At 45.3% G+C, this 19,191-nt stretch overlaps 1 protein-coding gene across 6 annotated transcripts in view; it reads right to left on the bottom strand.

The window, feature by feature from the left end:
* The window catches only part of LOC140717613 (uncharacterized), a 344,930-nt gene that overhangs the window by 267,057 nt on the left and 58,682 nt on the right, over nt 1–19,191 (bottom strand). For all 6 annotated transcript variants that reach the window (XM_073031183.1, XM_073031184.1, XM_073031186.1 and 3 more), the window contains exons 7-9: nt 16,118–16,144; nt 7,594–7,611; nt 6,073–6,108 (exon numbers count right to left, since the gene is read on the bottom strand). In XM_073031183.1, coding sequence (XP_072887284.1) covers nt 6,073–6,108; nt 7,594–7,611; nt 16,118–16,144 — 81 coding nt within the window. The remainder of the gene's footprint in view (nt 1–6,072; nt 6,109–7,593; nt 7,612–16,117; nt 16,145–19,191) is intronic.

Here is a 19,191-nt window from a genome sequence, read left to right as displayed (position 1 = left end):
TTCCCAGGGCTGAAATAGTTGCCACAAGAGGGCACAGGTTTAAGGTGCTGGGGAGTAGGTACAGAGGAGATGTCAGAGGTAAGTTTTTTTTAATGCAGAGAGTGGTGAGTGCGTGGAATGGGCTGCCGGCAACGGTGGTGGAGGCGGATAAGATAGGGTCTTTTAAGAGACTTTTGGATAGGTACATGGAGCTTAGAAAAATAGAGGGCTATAGGTAACCCTAGTAATTTCTAAGGTAGGGACATGTTCAGCACAACTTTGTGGGCCGAAGGGCCTGTATTATGCTGGAGACTTTCCATGTTTCTAATATCCATAAGGCAGAGATGGCAAACATGAATTGCACCATACATGCACATCAGTTTATCAGGAGGCTAACTGCTCCAGCTGGTGATACCACATACACCCTATCCCTTCCTTATTCCCTAGCCCATCATCAGCATGTTTGTGAGAGACGTGGCACTGACATTCACTGCATCCAATGACTGCCCTTCCTGGACCTTCTGCAGATGGTCTATGTTCTAGTTCACACTGCCAACAGCAGATGCTCTTAAAGTTATCTCTGACCAAGGCAGGACAAGGGATTCATTTAAATCCCCTCAGGATTGCTACACAAGCATTCAGTTTTTTTTCCAAGTTGGGGCCCAAGCTGTGTCTCTAATGAGATCATGGCTCAGACTCCATTGTTTTCTTTGAGTTTGTAGGGATGGTTTTTGAGACAGAGAGGGGAATAAGAGGTTAGGTTAGGGTTTAGGGACCGGGATGTGGTGGAGTAGGAGGTCAAGGCCTCCATTCCAAGCTCCACACTCCACGTCCAGCAATGTGTATGTGCAACAATGCAACTCCACGTTCCAGACTTCTGCCCCACTTTGAAGGCCACACAAGCAAGAGGCCAATCAGTCAGTGAGCCAGGAGTTCATCTAGAGTTTGGGCTCCCATTATCAGGTCCATACTGAAAACAGGAAACCAAAGTTCCACTAGAAATCTTATAGTCAAATCCCGAAAGCTTGGAGCCTGTCCTGGAGTTGGGTGACTGGCCATGCATGTGGGTGGGTGGGAAAGAGGGTGACGGGGAGTTGTTTTGCTGTTGTTATTTTGTTGCTGTTATTGTTACATTTTGTATCTCCAGAAATTAATGAGAAGAAAAACAGTGACATATATATTCTTTAATAATAAATTTACTTTGAACTTTGAGATGTCAGGGATAGGTTTATTTTTTTAAACACAGACTTTTGAGAGGCCGACCAGGCATTTATGGCATCAGGAATAAAATCACCTGGCACTTGTATTGACTGCCCATATACCAAATCAACCGCAGACAACTGCAGATCCTCTTTTGGAGCAGTTGTAAGCCCCAGCAGGACCCACAGGAGATGATTATGCTAACACTCATCCATCATGGAAGCCCACAGACTCACCTCAGCTGTGGTGACACGCCGTGATGTGACGTAGCCAAATGCTGAGATTCTGGGCCATCACAGCCGAGAGGTCTGATATGAATTGGGGATCGCAGTCAGAGGTAATACCAAATGGGAGTCCAAAGTGAACAACCCAGGTGCTGATGAATGCCTGAGCCATGTCTGCAGCCATCGTCAATGCTAGAGGGACAGCCTCTAGCCACCTGATGGTATGGTCCACCATGGTAAGGAGGTGTGTGAAACCACAGGCGAGGGGAAAGAGGACAAACCAGGTCCACATTAACACAGGGACCTCAAAAGGTGCCAAAGTTGCCTGGACATGACAGTTAACTTTTGACCACTGGCACTCCACACAGGTGACAGTCCAATTACGCACATCCTTTCTATGGCCGTGCCAACTTTAGTGCAACCAGAGGCCTTCCAGCCAGGATATGAGAAGCCATGGATGGAGTTAAAAACAGTCCACCTCCAGTCTGCGAACATGGTGGGATGAGGATGATCAGTTGAGATATCGCACAGGAGAGAAACCCCAGGCTCTTTGAACTTAATGTCAGTCAACCGCAGGACTGTGCCTGCTGTTCGGTGAGCCTGGACCTCTGGGTCAGTATGCTGGCAGCCGGCCAAACTAATCAACCCCTGTGTGTATGGTCTCAAAGGCTGGCCATGAGAGGCAATCAGCCACAACATTATTTTTCCTCTTGATATGTTATCTCTCAGTTGTGAACTAGATGGCATCACTGCCATGCACACCAACAATCTGATATTTTGGCCATCGCGTGCATGAGGGGTCTGTTGTCAATGACGGCTGTGAAATGGTGACTCTCTAGAAGAAAACAAAAATGGTGGACAGCCAGATAGAGACTGAGAAGCTTGCGGTCAAACATGCTGTGCTTCTTTTCGGAGGAAAGAAGCTGGTGGCTGAAGAAGGCGAATGGCTGCCACACGCCTCTGACCAACTGTTCAAGCACAGCACCCACAGCACAGTCTGAAGTGTCAGTAGTAATGACTATGCGTGCTCTGGGGAGCAGGTGTGCTAGTAAGGTCATGTGAGAAAGTTTGTTTGGTGTCTTCAAATGTCCTGGTCACACCTACTGACCATTCAAGCATTTGTTGAGGTAAATATTGCCTTTAAGCACACTATACAGGGTTTGCATAAGTTCAGCAGCTTATGGAATGAAGTGGTGATAGAAACTCACCAGGACTAAAAACTCCTGTAGTTTTTTAGTAGTGCGGGAAGGTGGGAAATCCTTAATAATGGCTACCTTTGGTGGGAAGAGTCTCACACCATCTGCGGAGATGTGATGGCTGAGAAAGTCAATGGGTTGCAACCTCTGGCCAAACGTGCAGAAAAGCTTTGGATGTGTGGGACCGGGTAACAATCAGGGGCTGTGGCGTCGTTAAGGCATTGGTAATCACCACATGGCAGCATTGGACGTAAGGACTATGTGGAGGGGTGAAGCCCAGGGCCTATTCAACTGGTGCACAATGCCAAGTTTTTCCATGTTGGCAAACTCAGCCTTTACAGTTGCCAACTTTTCTAGGTCCAGACTATGCATGAAGGCCAGTTAGAAAAATGTGTTTTGTTACTGTAGTGGAGAATGTGGGCTTGGTGAGATTTGGGAATTCACCCAGCAGTCAACTGAACTCAAATGCAGAAGTGCTTGCGCTTGACAGAGTTGTTGTGGGCAGCCTACTGGGCGAACAGCCCAAAATCCTTGTCAACAAGCCTGCAATTCTTAAGATCGACTAATAATCCTTGGGCACAGGAGATCTGTACTGAGCAGAGGTCTAGCCACTTTAGCCAGGACAAAGTCCCATGTGTAACGTTACCCACTGAAGTAGAACGTCACCCGTCGTATCCCATAAATCTGGATCCTGCTGCTGTTGGTGGCCTCCAGCAAAGTTTCATCATCCTTTGCCTTCTCAACCACAGGCAATGCTGGCAGTACATTCACTTGAGAAACCATGTCACACAGGAAACATCACCCTGAAAGGGTATCCGTAATGAACAGCAGGTGACCCCGGCAGCTGGAACACACATTGTTCAAAGACTTGTAAGGTCTTGATGTGCTAGCACTATCGAAGCTGCAAGGCAGTTGCTACATCTAGCGTTCAGACCAAAGTGAATGTGGTAAAAGTACAGGCCTGACATCATCTGTTTCGCAACTGCAGGCGTCCTTATGTTGGGGCCTTCCTGACCAGGCTTATTGAGGTAGGGAAAGGAGGAGGAATGATGCATTGCTGCCTACCTGAGTGTAGACTATCAGGCATTTTAGCAAGTTCCCTATAGTCCTTTGTGGGTGCATTAGCGAGGGCTATGTGAACTTAAATCAGGTATTCGCTGCATGAAGAGTTCTTTAAAAATAAAACAAGAATGGTGACTAAATATATAGGTGCTCTGAAGAGAAAATTAATGGTTACTTGGGGAAAGAAATAAATATATATACTAAAGTTATTAAGAACTCCATGGAGCATGTGGAGACCTTCCAACAACCAGGCACTCTTTCTTTCTTTCTTTTCTTTCTTTCTTAATTTTTTTTATATAGGGAAGTTAGGGGGGAGGGATTAAGGGGAGGGGGGAAGGGTCACATACTTTTTTTTCTACACTTGTAATCATTTAAAAATGCAATTAAATAAAATTTTTTTAAAAAATGGTGATTTCTCAGGAGACAGAGTGCGAGATCCATTAGCTTTGAAAGCTTACCATTGCCGAGGCCGGGTGAAGAGGGCAACTGTTTGGCGCTGTAAAAGGTGAGTTTTCGCTGATCGGTACTTATTGTGTTCAGGCAGGTGTTCTAGGAAACTCATCGCTCTTGCAGCCGCAGAGTTACTGAGTGACACTACCACAAAGAAATACTTGGTGTTGTTGGCCAAGATTTTCCGCAGCTAAATTGGGCCTCAAATTGTACAAACTAAGCGATGGCAATTTGTTCCCAAAACTCCAGCAACTTCAAAGCGACTGTGTTATCCAACGTGTTCAATAACTCTGGAATCATCCTAGAGCATCACGGTCACCAATATAGGTTTTTGAAAATAAAAACAGCAGAGGCATATTATGTTTAAGAAAAAACGTAGCAACTCATTTATTGTACTCTAAAACCTGAACACAAAGCATGGTAAAAGTACTTTAAATAATTACGTCATCATGTAAAGGGAACCCCAACTCAATATCGATAGCTGTGAAATATGTGCATTTCCACCAATTACATTACCTTACAGCCCGTAATAAGCTCTACTGTTTGACACCTAATGTTCTATTATTACTAAGTACAATAAGTGTGAAATATGCAGCTTAATCAGGCAGTTTACATGGGAAAGGGACATTTTGTCAAGTGTTTTATCCTTGAAATTCACTCTTCCAGGGATCAGTGCCCTGGTCAAGCTGATCAATGTAGAGCCCAGACTCCTTCAGGTTAGAGCACTCAACAATGCACACACAACCAGCCAGGTGAGCCGCCTGCCTGCTGGCACTAGAACTGGATATGTGAGGGGGGAGGTGATCAACAGCACTGATGTGAAGGGTAAGATGAACAGTATTCAGGGAGTCCTCTCCCTCAGAGAACACATGAAACCCTTCTAATGGGGATCTTTTACATGGAAGTTAATGGGATGGTCTTGTGATCAGTTGTGGGATGAAATAAGATAAAGGGCTCTGGCCAATACATCATACATTCATCCCTGACCACAATCATCAGTATCTACAGGAGGTGCTACTTTGAGAAGGCAAAAACTGTCATTAAACACGAGGAAATCTGCAGATGCTGGAAATTCAAACAACACACACAAAATGCTGGTGGAACATTGTCCTCTACTGTCAAAATGAATCCAAACTCGGGTTGGAGGAACGACAACCTGATGACATGAACATTGACTTCTCTAACTTCCGTTAATGCCTCTCCTCCTCTTCTTACCCCATCCCTGACATATCTAGTTGTTTGCCTGTTCTCCATCTCCCTCTGGTGCTTCCCCCCCCCCCCCCTTCTCCTGAGGCCTCCCGTCCCATGATCCTTTCCCTTCCCCAGCTCTGTATCACTTTCGCCAATCACCTTTCCAGCTCTTAGCTTCATCCCACCCCTTCCGGTCTTCTCCTATCTTTTCGCATTTCCCTCTCCCCACACTACTTTCAAATCTTTTACTATCTTTCCTTTCAGTTAGTCCTGACGAAGGGTCTCGGCCCGAAGCATCGACAGTGCTTCTCCTTATAGATGCTGCCTGGCCTGCTGCGTTCCACCAGCATTTTGTGTGAACTGTCATCAAAGATCCCTACACCATCTTCTTACAGCTGCCATCTGGCAAGAGGTACAGAAGCCAGAAGTGCTGCAATACCAAGTTCAGGTACAGCTAATTCCCTTCAACCATTTGGTTCTTGAACCATCCTGCACAGCCCTAATCACTACAGATCAGCAACACTATGACCAGTTTGACCACTTTCCACTAAAATGGGCTTTCTTGTTCTAATTGCGTTCTTTTCTGCAAAAACTACATAATTTATGTTCTGCTTGTGAATGTTTCGTTTATGACGCGGTGTGCCTGTAAGGCTTGTAAGTTTGTCTTCGCACCTGTACACACATGTATTTGTGCAGATGGTAATAAACTCAACTTTGACTGTAGATTCAGAGACTCCATATTGTTAATGGTTGAAAAGGTTAATACTCACCGGATCTCCCTTCTCTCCTTTCTGGCCTTTGGGACACTGAAAGAAAAGGAAGGTAAGGGAGAATTAAACTTCTTGACAGTTGGTCTTCAGAATAAGGTAACAACAAGGCCCTAGCCAGAGTAAGTGACATGTGGAAAATAGTCAATGGGGAAAGGGAGACCCAGAGCTGCTCTACAGACAGAAGAATAAACCAAACTCCAGCTCGTACATAAAACTCTTTTTGCCAGCCATGGACCCATCCTCCACAGTTAGGAGGAGTCACTGCTCCTGTGCATACACCCAGCATGGACCTGGATTCCTTTACACTAGCAAACCATTCCCCTGAGGAAGTCCTCTCCCTCAGAGAACACATGAAACCCTTCTAATGGGGATCTTTTACATGGAAGTTAATGGGATAGATAGATAGATAGATAGATAGATACTTTATGCATCCCCATGGGGAAATTCAACATTTTTTCCAATGTCCCATACACTTATTGTATCAAAAACTAATTACATACAATACTTAACTCAGTATATGATATGCATCTAAAATCACCCTCTCAAAAAAAGCATTAATAAATAGCTTTTAAAAAGTTCTTAAATAATTTACTAAAATACATTGAATGGTAACTTAAGCTCAGTCATAACCCCGGCACTTTAACATATCTTTCCCCTGGCGGTTGAATTGTAAAGCCGAATGGCATTGGGGAGTAATGATCTCTTCATCCTGTCTGAGGAGCATTGCATCGATAGCAACCTGCCGCTGAAGCTGCTTCTCTGTCTCTGGATGGTGCTATGCAGTGGATGTTCAGGGTTTTCCATGATTGACCGTAGCCTACTCAGCGCCCTTCGCTCTGCTACCGATGTCATACTCTCCAGTTCTGTGCCCACGACAGAGCCCGCCTTCCTTACCAGCTTATTAAGACGTGAGGCGTCCCTCTTCTTAATGCTGCCTCCCCAACACGCCACCACAAAGAAGAGGGCGCTCTCCACAACTGACCTATAGAACATCTTCAGCATCTCACTACAAACATTGAATGACGCCAACCTTCTAAGGAAGTACATTCGACTCTGTGCCTTCCTGCACAAGGCATCTGTGTTGGCAGTCCAGTCTAGCTTCTCATCTAACTGCACTCCCAGATACTTGTAGGTCTTAACCTGCTCCACACATTCTCCATTAATGATCACTGGCTCCATATGAGGCCTAGATCTCCTAAAGTCCACCACCATCTCCTTGGTCTTGGTGATATTGAGACGCAGGTAGTTTGAGTTGCACCATATCACAAAGTCCTGTATCAGTTTCCTATACTCTTCCTCCTGTCCATTCCTGATGATCTTGGTTCTTTGGAATTCTGTAAATTGGAATGAATAGGAAGTATAATCCTTTGGGATTCTGCACTGCACATGGGAATGAGTGGAAAAGGTTTGGTTCATTCAGATCATATTTTGGCCTAATATTATCTGAACCATTTGTTTTAAAGTCTTTCAAAATGGAATTCAGGACATGAATACAGGAGATTTGGTATGGTAGATGCTTACCTCAATGCAGCCTTCACCCTGGGGAGAAATATATAAAAGGAAAGTGTGTAAACATAAATCTCTGAAAACATCAAAATATTTCCCTTGTCACTAGTCTCAAACCCTTTCACTAGTCCGTGAGAGCAGATTCTGGGCTCAACCAAAGTCAATGGGGCAACTTATGAGTTAGTTCACGCCTACCCCCTTGCTGGCAGGAAAGTGAATGACTTTAACAGTGGCTTTTGAACATATTACCCACAAAGATCAAAGTTTAGCTTTATTTGTCATATGGATTGTACAATGAAACACAGAGTGAAATGCACGCAATCATGGGGAGAAGGTAAAAACTCCTTATCCAACCCCCAACAATGATTATTGCCGCTACAATGTGATTATGCTAGCCACTATGCTACTGTGCCTACAGGGTCAGGTGAAGATTGGATGGTGAAGTGAAAAGGTGTGAGGTGAATGATAGGAGGTGGAAGGTGGGCAGGGGCAACCAAGACCCAGATGGAGAAGCAACCAAATTACATTGCAATGAGTCCAGCAGGGCACTGGAGAGTGCTCTGCACTTTCCTCAGAGCACTGACAACACCAGGCTGATTGGAACAGACAGAGGTCTCAGAAACAGGGCAGAAGAGCACACAGTCCAGGATCAGAAAGGAGAAGGAAGTTTTTTTTTTAAGAACAATTTTGTTGTTTGCCATGTACATAAACAACATGGATGAGAACATAGGTGGCCTGATTAATAAGCGTTCCGACAAGAGAACAATCAGTAAAGCTGTTGATAGTGAGGAAGGGTGCCTGAGAATAAACCATGATCTGTATCTGCAAAACTGAGCAGGGCATGACAAGTACAGTTTAATCCAGGCAAGTATGCACATCAGGAAGGGAGGTGTAGGGAAGGTGATTAAACACAAGGACAAAGGGTAGCTGAAAGCAAAGCCATAAAAGCTAACATTACAGCATGCAGGAACATTTTTCGTTTCTTTTGGAAAGTTCATAGTGCTTTGCAGGCAATTAAATTTCAGTAGTCAAAGATGTAACGCCAAAAATGAGGGAGCCAATACAGAGTACTCCTTACTGATGACCAGACAGACCTATCTACACTTATTGCTGATAGCCAAACAGACCTGTCTACTCTGACTATTACTGATGGTCAGGCCTGTCTACACCGAGTATTACTGATGGTCAGACCTGTCTATACTGACTATTACTGATGGTCAGACCTGTCTACTCTGACTATTACTGATGGTCAGGCCTGTCTACACCGAGTATTACTGATGGTCAGACCTGTCTACACTGACTATTACTGATGGTCAGACCTGTCTACACCGAGTATTACTGATAGCCAGACCTGTCTACACTGAGTATTACTGATGGTCAGACCTGTCTACACTGAGTATTACTGATGGTCAGACCTGTCTACACTGAGTATTACTGATGGTCAGACCTGTCTACACTGAGTATTACTGATGGTCAGACCTGTCTACACCGAGTATTACTGATGGTCAGACCTGTCTACACCGAGTATTACTGATAGCCAGACCTGTCTACACTGAGTATTACTGATGGTCAGACCTGTCTACACTGAGTATTACTGATGGTCAGACCTGTCTACACCGAGTATTACTGATGGCCAGACCTGTCTACACTCAGTATCACAGATGGTCAGTGAGACCGGTCCATTGAAACACAAAAAACCTAGAGCACAATACAGGCCCTACAGCCCACAACGTTGTGCCAAACATATCCTTACCTGAGAAATTACCTAGGGATATCCTTAAGCCTCTATTTTTCTAAGCTCCATGTACCTATCTAGGAATTTCTTAAAAGACCCTATCGTATCCACCACCATCGCCAGCAGCCCATTCCATGCACTCACCACTCTGAGTAAAAAACTTACCCCTGACATCTCCCCTGTACCAACTTCCAAGCACCTCAAAAAAATGTGCCCTCTCATGCCCTCAGGCCATTTCAGCCCTAAGAAAAAACCTCTGACTATCCACATGAACAATGCCTATCATCTTATACACCTCTATCAGGTCACCTCTCAATCCCTGTTGCTCCAAGGAGAAAAAGCCGAGTTCACTCAACCTATTCTCATAAGGCATGCTCCCCAATCCAGGCAACATCCTTGTAAATCTTTTCTGCACCCTTTCTATGGCTTCCACATTCTTCCTGTAGTGAGGCGATCAGAACTGAGCATAGTACTCCAAGTGGTGTCTGACCAGGGTCCTATATTGCTGCAACATTACCTCTCGGCTCCTAAACACAATCCCACAGTTGATGAAGGCCAAAACACCATAAGCCTTCTTAATCACAGTGTCAAACTGCACAACTGCTTTGAGCATCCTATGGACTCGGACCCCAAGATCCCTCTGATCTTCCACACTGCCAAGAGTCTTACTATTAATACTATATTCTGCCATCATATTTGACCTACCAAAATGAACCACCTCACACTTATCTGGGTTGAACTCCGTCTGCCACTTCACAGCCCAGATTTGCATCCTATCAATGTCCCGCTGTAACCTCTGACAGCCCTCCACACTATCCACAACACCTCCAACCTTTGTGTCATCAGCAAACTTACTAACCAATCCCTCCACTTCCTCATCCAGGTCATTTATAAATACCACGAAGATTAAGGGTCCCAGAACAGATCCCTGAGGCACACCACTGGTCACCGGCCTCCATGCAGAATATGACCCGTCTACAACCACTCTTTGCCTTCTGTGGGCAAACCAGTTCTGGATCCACAAAGCAATGTCCCCTTGGATCCCATGCCTCCTTAATTTCTCAATAAGTCTTGTATGGGATACCTTATCAAATGCCTTGCTGAAACCCATATACACTTCATCTACTGCTTTTCCTTAATCCTGTCCGTTAAGGCCTTCTCTTGGCCCCTTCTGGCTCTCCTAATTTCATTCTTAAACTCCTTCCTGTTAGCCTTATAATCTTCTAGATCTCTATCGTTACCTAGTTTTTTGAATGTTTCGTAAGCTTTTCTTCTTGACTAGATTTCCAACAGCCTTTGTACACCAAGGTTCCTGTACCTGATCATCCTTTCCATCTCATTGGAACGTACCTATGCAGAACTTCACACAAATATCCCCTGAGCATTTACCACATTTCTTCCGTACATTTCCCTGAGAACATCTGTTCCCAATTTATGGTTCTAAGTTCCTGCTTGAATGCCTCACATTCCCCTTACTCCAATTAAACACTTTCCTAACATGTCTGTTCCTATCCCTCCTCCAATGCTATGGTAAAGGAGATAGAATTGTTATCACTATCTCCAAAATGTTCTCCCACTGAGAGATCTGACACCTGACTAGGTACATTTCCCAGCCTCTCCTCTTCTTTGCTTATCTGCATATTTGATGCACCATCAATAGCCGAGATATCGGCTTTTATTGACTGGAAGAATGAACAACACTACATCCTGGAGAATGAGGCTGGGCTCAGGCCTCAATCACCTTTATACAGGGGTCTGTGGGAGGAGCCACAGGAGCAGTCAGCAGGGGTCTGTGGGAGGAGCCACAGGAGCTGTCCAGACAGGTATATGTAGTTCACCACAAGATTGTGTCAAGAAATCTTCCTGAACACACCTAACAAACTCCACCCCATCTAAACCTTTTGCTCTAGGGAGATGCCAATCATATTGGGGAAATTAAAATCTTCCACCACAACAACTCTGTTATTATTACACCTTTCCAGAATCTGTCTCCCTATCTGCTCCTCAATGTCCTTGCTACTATTGGGAGGTCTACAAAAAAACACCCAGTAGAATTATTGACCCCTGCCTGTTCCTAACTTCCACTCAAGTGACTTCATAGACAATCCCTTCATGATGTCCTCCTTTTCTGCAGCTGTGACACTATCTCTGATCAACAGTGCCACGCCCCCACCTCTTTTGCCTCCCTCCCTGTCCTTTCTGAAACATCTAAAGCCTGGCACTTGAAGTAACCATTTCTGCCCCGAGCCATCCAAGTCTCTGTAACGGCTACAACATCATATCTCCAAGTACTGATCCACACTTTAAGCTCATCCGCTTTGTTCATAATACTCCTCGCATTAAAATAGACACATCTCAATCCACTGATCTGAGCATGTCCCTTCTCTATCACCTGCCTATTCTCCCTCTCACAGTCTCCAAGCTTTCTCTATTTGTGAGCCAACCGCCTCTTCCTCCATCTCTTCAGTTCGGTTCCCACCCCCCAACAATTCTAGTTTAAACTCTCCCCAATAACAGCCTTTGCAAACCTCCCTGCCATAACATTGTTCCCCATGGGATTCAAGTGCAACCTGTCCTTTTTCTACAGGTCTTTCATGCCCCTTGTTCCAATCCCTCAGCCATGCATTTATCCTCCACCTCAATCTATTTCTATACTCATTGTCATGTGGCACAGGCAGTAATCCCGAGATTACCTTTGTGGTCCTGCTTCTCAACTTCCTTCCTAACCCCTTGTGGTCTTTTTTCAGGACCTCTTCCCTTTTCCTACCTATGTTGTTGGTACCAATATGTACCACGACATTTGGCTGTTCTCCTTCCCACTGTAGGATATCCTGGCACTTGGGAGGCAAACTACCATCCGTGTTTCTTTACAGCGTCCACAGAATTGCCTGGCTGACCCCTTAACTATAGAGTCCCCTATCACGGCTGCCATCGTCTTCCTTTCCCTATCCTTCTGAGCCACAGGGCCAGACTCTGTGCCAAAGGCATGGGCAGAGTTGCTTCCCCCAGGTAGGCTGTTTCCCCCCCCCCAAAAGTACTCAAACAGGAGTACTTATTGTCAAGGGGTACAGCCACAGGGGTACTCTCTTGCATCTGAATCTTGCCCTTCCCTCTCCTGACTGTTACCCACTTACCTGTCTCCCGAGGACCCGGTGTGACCACCTGCCAATAGCTCCTCTCTGTCACCTCCTCGCTCTCCCTGACCAGACGAAGGTCATCGAGCTGCATCTCCATTTCCCTAAAACAGTCCCTAAGGAGCTGCAGCTCGACACACCTGGCGCAGATGTGGCTATCTGGGAGGCTGTGATTCTCCCAAACTTCCCATATCTGACACCCAGTACAGAACACTGGCCTCACACACATATTTCCTGTCTTTATTCTACACAGGCAACCTACCTCACCTTGATGTGTTAATCGCCAAAGCCCCATTGAGCCAGAACCCTCCTACTCTCTCTCTCTACTCTGTCACCTGCTCCTCAACACCCGCTCTATGATGCTGTCTCCTTTAAGCTCTTCTACCTGATGTCCACATGCTTGCACAGTCGTGCCTCGATCAAACCGCTGAAGAAACATACTGAATATTACTGATTGTCAGACAGACCTGTCTATACTGAATATTACTGATGGTCAGTCAGACCTGTCTATACTGAATATTACTGATGGTCAGACAGACCTGTCTACACCGAGTATTACTGATGGTCAGACAGACCTGTCTACACCGAGTATTACTGATGGTCAGACAGACCTGTCTACACCGAGTATTACTGATGGTCAGACAGATCTGTCTACACCGAGTATTACTGATGGTCAGACAGACCTGTCTACACCGAGTATTACTGATGGTCAGACAGACCTGTCTACACTGAGTATTACTGATGGTCAGTCAGACCTGTCTACACCGAGTATTACTGATGGTCAGACAGACCTGTCTACACCGAGTATTGCTGATGGTCAGACAGATCTGTCTATATTGAAAATTACTAATGGTCAGTCAGACCTGTCTATATTGAATATTACTGATGGTCAGTCAAACCTGTCTATATTGAATATTACTGATGGTCAGTCAAACCTGTCTATATTGAATATTACTGATGGTCAGACAGACCTGTCTATACTGAATATTACTGATGGTCAGATTGACCTGTCTACACCAAATATTACTGATAGTCAGCCCTGTCTACACTGACATTCCTGATGGTCAGACAAGGAAAAGATGCTGAGAGGCAGGATTCATGAACATTTAGAGAGGCATAATATGATAAGGAATAGTCAGTATGGCTTGGTCAAAGGCAGGTCATGCCTTATGAGTCTGACTGAATTTTTTGAGGATGTGACTAAACACTTTGATGAAGGCAGAGATTTACTTTATATGGATTTCAGCAAGGCATTTGACAAGGTATCCCACACAAGGCTTATTGAGAAAGTAAGGAGGCATGGTATCCAAGGGGACATTGATTTGTGGATCCAGAACTGGCTTGCCCATGAAGCAGAGTGGTTGTAGACGGGTCACATTCTGCATGGAGGTCCTTGACCAGTGTTGTGTCTCAGGGTTCTGTTCTGGGACCCCTTCTCTTCATGATTTTTATAAATGACCTGGATGTGGAAGTGGAGGGATGGGTTAGCAAATTTGCTGATGAAACAAATGTTGGGGATGTTGTGGATAGTGTGGAGAGCTGTCAGAGGTTACAACAGGTCATCAATAGGATGCAAAACTGAGCTGAGAAGTGGCAGATGGAGTTTGACCCAGATAAGTGTGAAGTGGTTCATTTTGGTAGGTCAAATGATGGCAAAATATTAATGATAAGACTCTTGGCAGTGTGGAGGATCAGAGGGATCTTGAGGTCCACAGGACACTCAAAGCTGCTGCGCAGGTTGGCTCTGTGGTTAAGAAGGCATATGGTGCATTTGCTTTCATCAACTATGGGATTGAGTTTCAGAACCGAGAAGTAATGTTATGCCTTTATAGGACCCTGGTACTGTATAGTACTGTACTGTACTGTACCAGTAATAACGGAGTACTGTACTCCGTTCTGGTCACCTCACTACAGGAAGGATGTAGCAACTATAGAAAGGGTGCAGAGGAGATTTACAAGGATGTTGCATAGATTGGGGAGCATGCCTTATGATAATAGGTTGAGTGAACTCGGCCTTTTCTCCTTGGAGCAACGGAGGATAAGAGATGACCTGATATAAGGTGATGAGAGGCGTTATTCATGTGGATAGTCAGTGGCTTTTCCCAGGGATGAAATGGCTAACATGAAAGGGCACAGTTTTAAGGTGCTTGAAAGTAGAGGAGTTGTCAGGGTAAGTTAGTTTTTTTTTATTACACAGAGTGGTGAGTGAGTGGAATGGGCTGCTGGTAATGGTGGTGGAGGCGGGTACGATAGGGTCTTTTAAGCGACTCCTGGATAGGTACATGGAGCTTAGAAAAATAGAGGGCTATGGGTAACTTTAGGTAATTTCTAAGTAAGTACATGTTCTGTCACAGCATTGTGGGCCAAAGGGCCTGTATTGTGCTGTAGGTTTTCTGTTTCTATGTCTACACTGAGTATTACTGATGGTCAGACCTGTTTACACTGATGTTCGGCTGTCTATACCGAGACCTGTCTACACCGAGTACTACTGATGGTCAGACCTGTCTACACTGAGTATTACTGATGTTCAGCTGTCTGTACCGAGTATTACTGATGGTCAGACAGTCCTGTTTACACCAAGTATTACTGATGGTCACACAAACCTGCCGTTTGGTAATTTTCCACACTGTTCAGAACAACTGCACAAAGTGTTCCAATGTCTGGGTTATTGGCTCTCAGATTAATTCCTGGTATGTTGTTGTCTCTGGTTAGTTTTGACTATCCTGGCTTTAATCCAACCTCAGAACTTCACTGATCTGTTTATTTCAGTGATACTGTGGCTTGTCCCTCCTTTCCAGCCCCCTCCCCCATCCCCTCCCCTTGCCTGGCCTCTCCTCCGATACTCATCAAGAGCTCACAGTGTGAAGGAATACAGATGTTGGGCAGGCAGTCAGCCACACTCTCTTTTGATTACCACACAGAGTGTCAGCTGACTTACAGAGCTTCGGATGTCCAGGCTAGTAACTCACCCATTGTTGCTCAGCTGCAATAGGAAAGTGTGTGAAGGAGTGGGACACCGTGCATGGCTTGAGGTTCCTATTCCAGCAGCTGAAGGGACTCAGACTGACAACGAGGCCTGTGTCACAACTGGAACAAAGAACCAGCCCATCATTGTCCAGCAAACAGTGTTGTTTTGATTAAATGTAGAATTGAGGCTTAAAGATAAAAAGGTATATTCAGGAATCTGGATGTTGCTGGATGAAAGTGAAGGGCAGAAGACAAGAGGAGGTGAGATGGACTCAGTGAAAACTCTGTGGGCTCCACACAAGATGACAGAACACAGGCCATGAAACTGCAGGTCAGAGCCAGGTCATCCTCACCTACGGCTCCTGGGGCTGGTGATAGAAAAGCAACTCAGCATTCACCTGGCAGGTTGAATAGAATGTCATCTCTCCCTCTCCCTTAAGTGTGCAGATTTATTGGGGCCACCATCAAATAACCAGCTTTGGCAGATTTCTGCAGACTAGCATGTGAGACAAGATACAAGCTCTTGGGTGCTCACCGCAAGACCCAGTAACAGTCAGTAATTAATCATCGCTTGAATAATCACCCTCAAACTCTCATTACGCTCTACTCTAAGATCTCTGTCACCCCTGTTCATGCTGGGGTGTTACAATAGATGACTATTTTACCCCTGTGAGTAGCTGGAGCAGTACACTCAGTGAATTACCTTCTGTCGGCTCAGTTCATCGGCATCCTACAGTAAATTGATAAAGAGAGACAAAATTAATTTGATTTTTGAGAAAAACTGCACACCTTATCCTGTGCTGCCTTCCATGGTAAACACACTCCACACAGACCCTTACACAGACACACGCACACAAACACACCCACACATGCAAACACCCACAAACACATATACACAACCCCCCCCCACACACACATATTGCCTTGTCATTCTGTCCACTGCTGTTCACTCTGCTGACCCATGACTGTGCAGCAATACACATTTCGAATCACATCATCAAGTTCGCCAATGACATGACTGTGGTGGGTCTCATCAGCAAGAATGATGAGACAGCTTACAGAGAGGAGGTGCAGCGGCTAACTGACTGGTGCAGAGCCAACAACCTGTCTCCAAATGTGAACAAAAGAGATGGTTGTTGACTTCCGGAGAGCACGGAGCAACCACTCTCTGCTGAGCATTCATGGCTCTTCCGTTGAGATCATTAAGAGCACCAAATTTCTTGGTGTTCACCTGGCTGAGAATCCCACCTGGTCCCTCAGCACCAGCTCCATAGCCAAGAAAGCCCAGCAGCGTCTCTACTTTCTACGAAGGCTGAGAAAAGTCCATCTCCCACCCTCCATCCTCATCACATTCTACAGGGGATGTATTGAGAGCATCCTGAGCAACTGCATCATATAACCATATAACAATTACAGCACGGAAACAGGCCATCTCGGCCCTTCTAGTCTGTGCCGAACGCTTACTCTCACCTGCCTGGTTCAGAAACTGCACCATCTCGGATTGCAAGGCCCTGCAGCAGATAGTGAGGTCAGCTGAGAAGATCATCGGGGTCTCTCTTCCCGCCATTACAGACATTTACACCACACGCTGCACCCGCAAAGCAAACAGCATTGTGAAGAATCCCACGCACCCCTCATACAAGCGCTTTTCCCTCCTGCCATCTGGCAAAAGGTACCGAAGCATTCGAGCTCTTATGACCAGACTGTACAACAGTTTCTTCCCCCAAGCTATCAGACTCCTCAATACCCAGAGTCTAGACTGACATCTACATCATTTATTATTATATTGAATTTGAAATTTGTCCTCTACTGTGCCTATTGTCTTGTTTATTAATTATTGTACTGCCCTGTACTGTTTGGTGCACTTTATGTAGTCCTGTGTAGGTCTGAAGTCCAGTGTAGTTTTTGTGCTGTTTTACGTAGTTTAGTGTAGCCTTGAGTTGTCTCACATAGTCTAGTATAGTTTTGTGTTGTTTCATGTATCACCATGGTCCTGGAGAAACGTCGTTTATGGTCGAAATGGCAATAAAAAGCGACTTGACTTGAACTCTCCAGTACATTCCCATAACGGGTCCTAAACAAGTTGGCTTTATGTTGCCTTTCTCACCGTACACTGCAGAATATTCCATTTTTTTAGTGATGGGGGATGTGTAAACACATATATGTTTTTTGTATACTATATTTAAGGTAGATACTTCTGTTTGTTTTATAATATGATTGTAACTACATTGTGGAGTGCATCACATTCTAAGTATTCTGTAGTCTTAAGTTAACTGGGTGCGGAATTAAAGTCCTGGTGCCGAATAAACAGGACTCATCACTCTCAGTAGGAGAGAGGGATCAGGACTGCCAGGAGTTCACACTAGACAAAAGTATAAGTATGGAGATATTTTGCTTTTTCTGGTAGATAACTTTTTGCAAATATTAGCAGTTTCCTTTTATTTATTTTTGCTAATTTTTGTATGTTTTCTTGACACACCTAATAAATACCCTTGCACTAAAGTGCTAAGCGGCTCCATCCATCCTTTTCTTTGGTCATAAACCACCCTCCCCCCCGCCATACATAACAGCTGGCATTTCATCAGAACCTTTCCTCAAACTCATGAGGGTGTTCAAAGGGTTTGTTCTCTCCATAAGATGAAGAGAGAACATTCTCTGTATTCAACCAGAGGCACCCACTCCCACCCAGCCCCACCACAAACCCTCCTAGGTGAAGTCAGGCTGTAAACAGAAGCCAGCCTCCCTCTCCTCCAAGGACTTTTCATCGTATCTGGTACATTTGACAATAATGATCCAATTGCAGTAAACAGTTTCAGTGTAGTGAAGCCATGCCTGGATTGATCAATAATTAAAAATGGGATCTCCACATGATTCACTACGGCCACTGAAGGAGGTCGAAATGGAGTGCACCATGTTGCATCTCTTCCATTTCTGAAAGGCTCACTGTAGATTAGTGGATTCTTCTCACCATCTGGAACTTAAATCACGAGAAAACATGGCCAGATGAGGATCTAAGGTGAGAGGTCACAGCTGACACAGACACTGCAGTCCCAGGCAAACTCCTCACTTAGATGAGTGGCAGTGTTAACACCAATACAACATCAGATGTTCACCCTGGGCAGAGCTGTTGTGGAATTCCACACCCCAACATTGACCCTGGGCAGATATTGTGGAATTTCACACCCATTCACCTTGAGCAGACCTGTTGGGGAATTCCACACACAGACATTCACCCTGGGCACTGTGGAATTCCACACCCAGATATTCACCCTGGGTAGACACTGTGGAATTCCACACACAGATATTCACCCTGGGTGTGGTGAACTACACATACCTGTCTGGACTGCTCCTGTGGCTCCTCCCACAGACCCCTGCTGACTGCTTCTGGGGAATTCCACACACAGACATTCACCCTGGGCAGACACTGTGGAATTCCACACCCAGATATTCACCCTGGGTAGACACTGTGGAATTCCACACACAGATATTCACCCTGGGTACACACTGTGGAATTCCATACCCCAACATTCACCCTGGGCAGACCTGTTGTGGAATTCTACACACAGACATTCACCCTGGGCAGACACTGTGGAATTCCACACACAGATGTTCACCCTGGGCAGACCTGTTGTGGAATTCCACACACAGACATTCACCCAGGGCAGACCTGTTGTGGAATTCCACACACAGACATTCACCCTGGGCAGACACTGTGGAATTCCACACACAGATGTTCACCCTGGGCAGACCTGTTGTGGAATTCCACACACAGACATT

The sequence above is a fragment of the Hemitrygon akajei genome, chromosome 28 (assembly GCF_048418815.1).
Source record: "Hemitrygon akajei chromosome 28, sHemAka1.3, whole genome shotgun sequence".
In the NCBI taxonomy this organism is placed as follows: Eukaryota; Metazoa; Chordata; class Chondrichthyes; order Myliobatiformes; family Dasyatidae; genus Hemitrygon; species Hemitrygon akajei.
The sequence above is the reverse complement of the archived record's forward strand: the minus strand, read 5'-3'. Positions and strand labels throughout refer to the sequence as shown.